The sequence below is a fragment of the Cottoperca gobio genome, chromosome 12 (assembly GCF_900634415.1).
Source record: "Cottoperca gobio chromosome 12, fCotGob3.1, whole genome shotgun sequence".
Classification (NCBI taxonomy): Eukaryota; Metazoa; Chordata; class Actinopteri; order Perciformes; family Bovichtidae; genus Cottoperca; species Cottoperca gobio.
The window spans coordinates 16,298,192-16,309,390 of record NC_041366.1 but is presented as its reverse complement, the minus strand read 5'-3'; the positions used below and the strand labels follow the sequence as shown (position 1 = coordinate 16,309,390).

General features: G+C 41.3%; 2 protein-coding genes across 2 annotated transcripts; both read left to right on the top strand.

Annotated features, from left to right (window-relative positions):
• The first annotated feature begins 1,207 nt into the window (after positions 1 to 1,207).
• Positions 1,208 to 3,379, top strand: LOC115017020 (C-type mannose receptor 2-like). Its single transcript, XM_029445184.1, has 5 exons — positions 1,208 to 1,250; positions 2,324 to 2,469; positions 2,563 to 2,675; positions 2,806 to 2,945; positions 3,141 to 3,379. The coding sequence occupies exons 1-5, from the start codon at positions 1,208 to 1,210 to the stop codon at positions 3,377 to 3,379; spliced, it is 681 nt and encodes a 226-aa protein (XP_029301044.1).
• A 3,483-nt stretch (positions 3,380 to 6,862) lies between these two features.
• On the top strand, positions 6,863 to 11,148 carry LOC115017019 (uncharacterized). Its single transcript, XM_029445183.1, has 17 exons — positions 6,863 to 6,876; positions 6,929 to 6,987; positions 7,076 to 7,108; positions 7,219 to 7,353; positions 7,447 to 7,593; positions 7,852 to 7,986; positions 8,118 to 8,275; positions 8,658 to 8,847; positions 8,968 to 9,022; positions 9,148 to 9,214; positions 9,310 to 9,443; positions 9,534 to 9,577; positions 9,680 to 9,853; positions 10,062 to 10,216; positions 10,351 to 10,464; positions 10,613 to 10,728; positions 10,956 to 11,148. Exons 1-17 carry the CDS (start codon positions 6,863 to 6,865, stop codon positions 11,146 to 11,148), a joined length of 1,923 nt encoding a protein of 640 aa, XP_029301043.1.
• Positions 11,149 to 11,199: the final 51 nt, after the last annotated feature.

Below are 11,199 nucleotides of genomic sequence, written 5' to 3'. Positions count from 1 at the left end.
ACCGCTTTAAACTAAAGCCTCCACACCTGACTCTGTGAGTCTGCGTCTGGAGTTTTGTGCTGAGCAATATAATGTATGAAATTAAAGTTTTATTTAAAATGTTCCTTTATTGTTTTGTAACATCCTATTAAACTAAGTTAAAAAGTAACAGGTTGAGACGGGGAGAGGTTTGGCAGTATAACGTTTATTAGTTGACGTGATTGTTATAAACTTATTCTGAACTTTTTTTACTGGGTCAGAAGTGATGAGCACAATCCTGTAATCAACGTGTCGTTAAGGTTTTTAAAGATGAAACTCTTGGTGCACAAATTCTTTACTCGCCCTGATTGACATGCAACCGACCCTGACATACGAACTGTATGACATCTTGTGTGTTTGTATTAATATTATTACATTCTACTATGTTATATGACTGTTTGGCACCTATAGCACACAATTCACAGAATTTCTACCATTTTCAACAATAATTATTTTGTGCAACAAAAAATACTTTATATTATATAATATATATATATATAATATATATATTTTATAATATATATATATATATATATTATATATCTATATATATATATATATATATATATATATATCTCTCTCCTCTCTCTCTCTCTATCTCTCCTCTCTCTCTCTCCTCTTCTCTCTCTTTCTCTCTCTCTCTCTTCTCTCTCTCTCTCTCTATCTCCTTCTCTATATATACTTTCCTTTTTATGTCTTTATTAGGTAAGTACATTTTATTTCTAAAACACTTTCAGTCACATTTAAATACATTCAGCAATAAGTAACATGGAGAAGAAAATAATGATTAGTTTTTACAGTTTCTTTAAGGTCATGTTGTATTCTCAAATTTGTGATTTATTATTGGTAATTGTTATTTCTGGTTAAATTAAATTCAAATGTTTTTTTATCAAAATAGCCAACTTTGTTTTGACTTACTTCTTACTTGGGGGCAAACTACCGTAGGTTGTAATGTAGAGAATGAGTGAAGAGGTCAAGTGTTTGTCATCTGTGTTTTACTGCTTTCAGTCTTTGGACCCTGAGTGGATGCTGAAAAGAGGTGAAGCAAAGAGAAGATGCTCAGAGGTCTGACCACTGGAAGCTGCAGCACATCACACACACTGCCAGGTTCAGGGGTGTGTGCAGAAAAACTTAAATCTATTAGTATGCGTAGAAACACAGCTCGAGAGGTGAACACAGAAAAATAAAAATGCTTCTGCAGCTGCTCAGCTTTGCTGCTCTTCTTGCTTGTGGTAAGTCTATTTTTGATTAATTTTTTTTGGGGGGGAGGTCAAACCATAAGCCCTAAGAGCACTGATTTTAGTTTTGGAATCCTCAAAAATAAATGCACACAAACAAGATGAGATATGAACGAAAAGAAGTGCTTTTATTTTTGTGTTTTGATGCGAGTGTTGGAGACATTCAGTCAATAAGTTGTGCTTTGTGATGTATTTCTGAAGAGATTATTAAAAGTGCCTGAAGCGCAGCCTGTGCAGACCCAGGATAGAAGGGAGAAATTTTGTTTTGGCATGAAAGTGATTTTAAAAATGGGTAGAAAAAAAGAAGTACAAGCCGCTTCTATAACGTACGACTTACTTTGTTCAACACATTTTCAACCAATCTTGGTTCCTACTACTAAAGAAACATTTCTGCAGACACATTCTTAAGAAATAAATGATGGTTTATACTTTAAAGAATACTTAAATAGAAGAGGAGTGTATTTTGTATTTCTTTTGTATACGTTATCTAAGCTGTAAGGGTTATCTGATGCTTGTGAAGCCTCACGCTGCCTGGCTGCGCATAGTTAGAGATGGAGAGTCAACTGTGAGGTGATTCACTGGTGGTCTGAACATGTGATTCTATAGTGTCTTGTTGTTGAAGTTGTAAAAGTCAAACATTACCCAAAGATTTATACGTGAGTTGACTGACATGGCTGGACTGTGGATCTGTCATGGGACTTTTATGATTGATGGGCATTTTAATGATTCAGCAGCTGGGAAACGTTTTAACTTATCAACCATGTAAAGTAATCACAGTACTTTTATTCTATTCTTGCTGACTGAAAGATGTTAGTCCATCTTTTAATCTGCGTAATAGTGCAATAATCTACAAAGAACATATATATTTAAAGCAATGTAAAACGATGATTACCAGACCTGTGTTTTGTATGTATTTAATTTACTATTAAAATAAAATCGTAGTGTTTCGTTGAGAAGCATGATGATTAGGAGGAGGGTTGTATTTTTGATTTGATATTTTTTCTATTCAATATGTCACGTTTGTGTCACGTGCACACTCACAATATGTTGTATTGTTGTGTTTTCAGCCCATTGCCAGTGTCAGCCGGGCTGGAGGGAGTATGAGAATAAATGTTACTTATTTTCCGCTGATAAAAAGTCATGGACGGAGGCTAACGCCTTTTGTTCGTCTCAGAGCGGCAACCTGATGAGTATTCTGGACATTCATGAGAGGGTGAGACGACACGCACGAGCCTCAGGAAACATTCGACACCGGGTTACACACTGTTGTATATTTGTGTGTGTGTGTTTATGTCTTCATTTCTAGTTGTGGATGAGAACACAAATTGGCACAGAAATCTACTGGATTGGCCTGAACGACCATGTCTCAGAAGGAGTCTATGAGTGGAGTGATGGGAGCCCTTTCATACCATACTTATCGTATGTAATACCAACATTAAAAAAAAAAGCATTCAATTCATTCATATGTAAATAAAAGTATAACTGCACACTCAAGGACGTGTGAAGTCTTTTTACTGAAGTTTATCAAACAGTTTCTCTCCTGTTTCAGATACTGGAAGACCGGCCAGCCTGACAACTGGGGCGATGAGCCCGGAGAGGACTGTGGGCAGGTGTTGGGAGCGAACGATGGACAGTGGAACGATGAGAACTGCAATGCTAAGAGGAAATATATCTGCAAGCACGTCAATCGTAAGTCCACAACCAGTGTCCGTTTAGATTTGAATCGCCAAAACTCTTCCTCTCTTCATCTATTGAAGTTTGCGAGCTAATTGCTTCTACAGCGGAACATTTTTAATATTATTTCCATGTAAATCTCAAGAAGAATTTCCTCCGATCAGATATTGTATGGTCCAAATACAAATATGTTCTCTTCTGCTCTTTTAGCGAATCCTGGCCCTCAGTGTGACTTAGCTAACGGCTGGAGACAGTACGGCTCTAACTGCTACAAGCTGAACGCGAACACCAGGAAGAGTTGGATGGCAGCGAGACATGACTGTGTGCAGGAGGGAGGAGACCTGGTGTCCATCACCTCAGCAGAAGAAGAGCTGTACGTCACAGGAACACTGGACCCATCATGGATTGACCTCTGGATCGGGCTTTCCACACTGGTGAGAGGAACATAGTGTGTTATTGAGTATTGGATATGAATATTGAGTACATCAATGTGAAGATGAGCTTTGTTCCTCCAGAAATGCAACAAGATTTCCTGTCAAGTTGAGGCAGGAAGCAGTGTGTACACCTGGTCTGATGCTCTCCTATTGGGTTACATAAACTGGGGCGACGATGAACCTGCAGGGTAAGATATATAAAGACATTTAAATTAAAACATTAATTTGCGCAATCACGGTTTAAACACATGTCGTCCAACAGGTCCACACAAGCCGGCGTATGTGCTGCAATCATCAAAGATTCATCAGATGAATTTGGGAAGTGGAGATCCCATATGTGCAGATATGAGCGTCCTTACATGTGCAAACGTCCACTGAACAGTAAGCTGGGTCATTAACGTTTAATAATTACTGAAAGATTCTTTGCTTTTACCTGAAACCTTCTCCTGCTGCTCCTCTATAACTCCCCTCCAGCCATCTGTCCTCCTGGCTGGCTGAGCTTCTCTGGCAGTTGTTACTGGATGGTCAGTAATATCAATCTGTTGACGACCTGGCACGAGGCCTTCACCAAGTGCTCCGATATGGGGGCCCACCTGCTCATTATAAACCGGTAGGAAGGAAACATTTGCTTTTAAAGTAACATTATGTAACTTTTAAAAGAAGAAACAAACGAAAAGTAAAAGTATTTTTGCAGCAACAGGCTTATGAATGCTCCCCGCCCTGAACGCAATACTTCACAATAAATCAGAATCACAAAACAGGGAACATTGTAGATGAACTAAAGTAAATGGGGCTGCGTTTAACATCAGCAGAACTATATCAACACATCTGTTTACAAACTCTCACACAACTCGTGCAGTGTAATCCAAGTCTCATGTATCCAGTCGTATGCTCACTACTTCCCTGCACTGGAGACAGCAGAACAAGCTGAAAACACAACATTCACACATCAAGCAGACAAAGAACAATGAGATGAAAGTCCAATATTTACTCTCTTAGCTCAGTTTTTGGTCTCCACCAACTCCTGAGGGGAATATCTGTATCTTTAGCTGCTACATGCTCCGCTGGGTAGGAAGCGTATAGTAAACAATGAGCTAAAAGAGGCTTAAGAGCTGTGCGTCTGAGCAGGAGAACAGTAGAAAACTGAAACTGTCTTTTTTGTTCCCCGTTCCTCATGTGCAGTCAAGAAGAACAGTTCTTCATTAACGGGAACCTGCCAGACTTTCATCAAGTGGACATTCCTGACATCTGGATCGGGTTATCAGGTCATTTTAACGCACGATCTTTTGATGCTCACAGTGAAACGATCTCGTTATCTTTACAATAATCTTCCCGCTTTGTAATGTCCCCAGATATGGACCAGGATGGGGATTTCAAATGGGTGGATAAAAACGAGATCACTTTTTCCAACTTTGTTCCCGGTTGGCCCAAAAACACTGCAGGCGTCTGGGACTGTGGACAAATCTTCACAGGTAGAGTTAACCCTCGACCGTCCTCCCCTCAACACTTTTCATATGTTTTCAGTTTGCATCAGTTCATGTTCTCTTCCAGGAAATTATGATGGCAAATGGGAAACGACCAACTGCTTCAAGAGCCTGGGTTACATCTGTGAGATGACGGGTGGACAGAACCCCAAACCAACCTCGGCTCCTGGTCAGTCAGACTTCATGTTTGCGCTTCACATACTGTCCGTGCTAAAGCTGCGTGGATAACTGTTGTGTTGTTTTGCTCCAGATTCCCACTGTGACTCTGGATATTTGTTGTATGACGACTTCTGCTATCAATTTGAGACTGAGTCGGTGAAAAACTGGCAGGATGCTGAGGCTCACTGCAACAAAGAGCAGGCTCACCTGGTCAGCTTCCACTCAGAGGAAGAACTGAGCTTCATAACTGGTGAGCGGCAACAAAAGCACATCCAATTTATCCTGACATGTTGACTCACAAAATGTAAATGAGCTCGATGTTCTTGTCTTGTATCTGCAGCTCACATGCCAGGTGAAGCCTGGGTGGGTTTGAGTGACATCAATGTGGAGAACCAGTTTGTTTACACCGATGGAACTCCTGCAGTAAGTGATGAAGACGCGGATGAACAAATCTATTTTAAAATAAATTATAAAATGCAGATGTCTTTATTTCTACACTTAATTCCTGTATTATATCCAATTTTATTTATTTTTTCTCCTGGATCTCAGGACTTCCTCCCATGGGAGATCAACCAGCCAGATAACTGGCAGAACAACGAGGACTGTGTGAACCTCAGAGGGATGACTCACTATGATCCTGGGAAACTCAACGATGATTTCTGCACCGCCACAAAGGAATTCATCTGCAAAAAAGGTTTGATCCAATTTATTTTGTATTCCTGCTCCTCTTGTGTTGTATTCATGATGTATGTTGTAGTTATTGTTTGTCTTGTCTCTCCACAGCCAAGGGACAAGGACCTCCTCCCCTGCCCCCAACATCTGGACCAGGTGAACTTCACACTGATCAGTACATTTATAGTACCATCTGAAAGTGATGTGTGCGTTTCTCTTGGTGCTTATGTGGACTGTTGTGTTTGTTACAGGATGGAATGAGAAATGTGGTTCTTGGATGGCCGACCCTTTTAACGACTACTGCTACCTGTTTAACTACCTGTCCATCAGGAAGTGGGCCGAGGCTCGGGCCGACTGTGTCAACCAGGGAGGAGACCTGGTCAGCATCACCGATCCTTTCGAACAGGCCTTCTTACAAGGTCCGACCTTTTATTCTTTACTCTGTGTATGTTTATGATTCTTATTCTGCACTTATCCTTATTTACTTTCTTCTTTTTCTTTTCCATTTGAAAGTGTATTGCTCTATAGATGATGATTGTTTTACTGTATTTATTGTCTTATAATAATAAAATAGCATAATAACAAATCATTAAAAATAATTAAAAGGATGGAGACAAAAACTTCCCGGTAAATGATGGCTTCTTTCTTGTAAATGATCAACTTTATTTTGTTTTTAAATAGTGACTCTTTTCAGTGACTGTTGCACTTTAACTACTTAAAGGGAAATATTCAGAGCTTATTGTACTAGTGGTAGAAATAAACTAATTGAAATTTAAAGGCAGAATGAGTAGAAGTTTCCTAAAAACAAATGATAGACTAATACAAAAAGAATCCTCACTTATGATCCTTCTCTAAAAACGACCAGGTGCCACACCTTAAGCACGCGTCCACACCCAATAGGTGAAACAGGCTTTAAACTTTCTCTGGTATAAAAGAACTTGTATTAATCTTGACTCCTCATGTGGTTTCCTCTCAGGTGTGATCCAGCTGAGTCCCACGGGGATCGCTCTGTGGATGGGCGGTCATGACTCCGTCACTGAAGGTGGCTGGGAGTGGTCAGATGGTTCTCCTTTTAGATACATCCGCTGGAATGCAGGTTAATTTCAAACCAAAAACAATCTGTGAGAAACAAAACGTACAAGTATTATTTTCTCGACAGCTGAATTCCTTTTTTGTCCGCCTCATGTTTCCTCACAGGTAACCCTGACGACTATTACGGAGAAGACTGCCTGTCTATACTCATTAACAGCGGCTACTGGAACGACGACAACTGTGGGTCCAAAAGAGGATACATCTGCAAACGGAAAGGTGAAATATGTTGCTTTAACTGTTGTGGTTGTGGACACTTCTTGCAGAAGGCAATATTTAGAGTGTTGATATTTGTTTCCTCTTTTAGGAATCACACCTGAGCCTCCTCCACCGCATGATGGTAACAGTACCTCTCTGTCTGACATTGCTTTCTGCACAGTTACATCTTGAAAAATAGTGATGAATTTGTCGTGAAGTAAATACTCGATGTGTGAATCCTTCCTGCTGCAGGTTTCATGACGGCGCTGTTGTGCCAGGACTCCTCTGCTGTCCTTCACTGTCCGCCTGAAAGTGTAATTAACATCCAGTCGGCTTTCTACGGACGAAAGAGTGATGACATCTGTCCTCACCTGGAGGGAGAAGGAGGTGCTGCGCAGTAGTCACTCTGTCAATGTGTATTGTTGCCTTTTGAATGGAAATTGGTCCATGCTTAACCGAAATGTAACCACTGTTCTGTAGGAGGCTGCACAGTGGAAGGCATCCTTCCTTCCTATAGAAAGAGGTGTGACAATCATCCCTTCTGCTTTGTGTACGCCTACACGGAGGTGGACCCCTGTCCCACCGTTTCCAAATACCTTGAGATCGTCTACAGCTGTGAACAAAAAGGTGAGCTCTTCTTCTTGTCCTCTGATTCATTTTCAACCTCCATGTCTCCTGTAGTATCACACACAATGCTCCTGAATGTATTACAATCACAGTTTAGAGCTGATGTATTTTTGTTTTTAATACAAGTATGATGTCATGACAAAATATCCTCACAAAAAGAGAGAAAAATAAATGTAATAAAAATAGAATCCCTTTTGTAACTCAAATTATTAAGTTGACAGAACTGATTCATAAAACTCTTGTGATTTGGTTGCTCAGTGTGTTTGCACGGCCTGGGTGTCGAGGACGGGAACATCACAGACTCGCGGCTCTCTGCGTCTTCCTCCATTGGTTTCTTCACTCCCAACGAAGCTCGATTGAACGGAGATTCCTGCTGGATGCCTTCAGGAAACCGTACGTACCAACACAGCGGTCACACACACACACACACACACACAAATAAAAGAGTTTACTTTCTTTCTTTAATGTTGAATTGGTATCCTTACATTATCCTCATACATACAATCTAATGTTCCCTCCGCCAGCAACCTCAAGCTGGATCCAGGTCAATCTTGGCCAGACCAGAAAAGTAACAGGAATAGTGATCCAGGGTTGTCCTCAAAATGAACACTGGCTCACCAAATTTAAGATCCAGCACAGTGTGGACGGAGCAACCTGGACTGACTACACTGCGGACGGGCAGGTGAGTAAGCAGAGACGACCACGTGCCAAACCTAAACATTACCTCACGAGGTTTATTATTTACTTGCATGCCTCAAAAGTCTGTACATAATAAAGTGAGAAGTGAGATGAACTAAATGCAAACCATAACAAACGTACAGTAAATACAGTAATGAGAAGCATAAGCACATATGAAGCCACCATTAAATGTGCAACATACATTAGATATAAGTAGCAATGTGCACATCGAGTATACGTTAGTATTTAGATCAGAGCAAGTGAGGTTGAATGCTGGTGCAGTTTATGAGTTGACTAAGTTATCTTATCTTATCTACCACCTACTGATGTTTTATTTATTTTTTGGGATAGTTATGAGATTTTAGCAGCATTTCATAGGATCATAGCGCCCTAGCAGGAGAACATTCATTCTGAATGTCTTGGATTTCCAGTTTTTCCCAGGCTCAACAGACAGAGACAGTCCTGTGACTCAGCTGCTCGGTACACCCGTGTCAGCTCAGTACGTCCGCATCCTCCCACTGGAGTTCAATGGTCAGACGGGCCTTCGCTTCGACGTCTTAGGATGCACACCGGACTGTAAGAAAAACAAGTGTTACATACAGATTCCAAAGAACATTTTCTATTATTGGTGAAAGTCTGCTGTGATACAAACAAACACTCAATATTAATAATATATGAACAATGGGGGTTCAACAGATGCGATCACATGCGCCAATAAGCCCAACTTCAACTTTGCCAACGACCAAATGACGTGAGTGAAACTCTAAATGATATTTCTACACATAAAGTGATGCATTGCATATTATATGTAGCATTTTGTGTGATATTTCCATTCATCATACACACTGAAGCAACGTATTGTCGTGTGTATTTCAGTGTCCATTGTCCATCACGCTGCGCCAATTCTTATCACAGAGTGTACGGCACTTCAGTGTATCGTGGGGTATGAGTATATTTTATATCTGTAACAGTGTTGAGGAAAGATTTTATTTTAAATATGAATATATAATTCTCTCTCTGCTCTGTCTCCTCTAACAGGACTCAAACATCTGTGCTGCTGCTATCCATGCAGGAGTGGTATTAAATGAAAATGGAGGAGACTGTACTTTGTTGAAAGCTGCAGGACAGGACTTCTATTCCGGTTCCACCAGGAACGGCATCACCTCTTTACAGTACGCAGCAGACTTTCAAACTAAATCCCTTTTCCTGGTGTAGTGGAACAGTCCTGGGAGGCTCTTTCAATAACACTTGTTTTTCTACAGATTTGACGGGAACTATGCCGTGTCTTACACTTTTGCAGATGGGGGTGAGTTGCATTATAATCCCTTAAATGAATCTCTTTCCTCTGAACTGAATATTTGTTTTTCAGTTCATGACGATTGCACTGATGTTGAATTCTCCCCCACAGAGCTGAGGTGTTCAGGGCCTGACTGGTATGAGTTTGGAGAGTTCTGCTACAAACCTTTTGAAGACAAGAAGACCTGGGGTGATGCCCAGGACACTTGCAGGGCGCTGGGTGCTGAACTCGTATCCATCCTCTCGATGAAGGAGCAGACCTGGCTGGAAAGCTACCTGTACAAGGGTATGGATCTAGAACAATAAGATGTCAGATCTGGTTTAATGATTAAAAAAGGAGAAAGGAGGTTGAAGGAAAAGGTTGAGGTAACGCTCACTCTCGCGTAAAACATTTAGGGGTGCCGATTCAAGTTTCACACTGTCAGCTTGTCCGATACACAGAGAAGAACAAAAAGCACATGGAATTGAATTTTCTCCGGGGTTGTCTTTTACAGCCACCAGTGACGTGTGGACTGGTCTGAATGACCTGGTTTTGAGCGGTTTGTTCACCTGGTCTGATGACCACATGGTGACCTTCACTTACTGGGCTCCAGGAGAGCCCAACAACCACGACGGCTTCACTGAAGACTGTGTTGAGATGTTATACCAGGTGAGAAGGTCCCACACACCAGTAAATACATTTTATACTACAGACACAAAGCCATAATGAGATCAAGTGTTTCCTTTATTCCTTCTTCGCAATGCATTGTGGTCATTTTGATGTTAATTTCATCTCTGTTCCAGACTGGACGATGGAACGATGTGTCCTGCACAGAACTCAATACCTATATATGCAAAATGCCAAAAGCACATTTCCCAGTGCCCTCGGTGAAACCCACGGTGTACGGATGCCCTCAGGTAGCCAACTCTAACCGTGCATTGTGTCTTTCCTGTTCTCTTTTTTTCAAGCTTAGACCCAAGTTGTGATGCGTGTTGAAAGAGAGCTACAGTGCATGTTCTGTAACGAGATAATCACTTCAATCACTTCACCTGTAATGTGTGTCAGGGCTGGGATGCATACGGCTACGCCTGCTACTGGATGGAGGAGACCACCAGGAGCTGGTCGGACGCTAAGGCTTTCTGTGAAGAGCAGGAAGGCTTCTTGCTGCACATCGGAGACATGTGAGTGACAACCTTCCCCATTTCTTTATTACCCCTTAGAAAATGAATCAGCAGAATAATTGTTTCTCTCTTTGCCACATATCTGAACTGTAGCTTGAAAAAAGACTCAATGAATTAATAATGGCGGCAGATTTAGCTTCTTAAAGGAGCCGTCATCACAATGTAACAACCTGGTCGGCTCAAGCTTTTCATTCAATCGTCCCGTGTGTGTGTGTGTGTCACTGCAGTTACGAGCAGTCACACTTTACAGTGGCACTGTCGGGAAAGACTGGTTTGTGGTGGCTTGGCCTGCGTGCTCGAGGAGGATCAAGTGGAGGGGTCGACTACATCTGGGACAACGGCTTACCTCTCACCTTCACACACTGGGACAGAGATCAGCCAGGTGCAGACACTAACCCTTATCTTACCTGCGCAGGATAATACAGTAAACACATTGGAAAACACCAACCGGCCTTTTTTGTCTCTAGATAA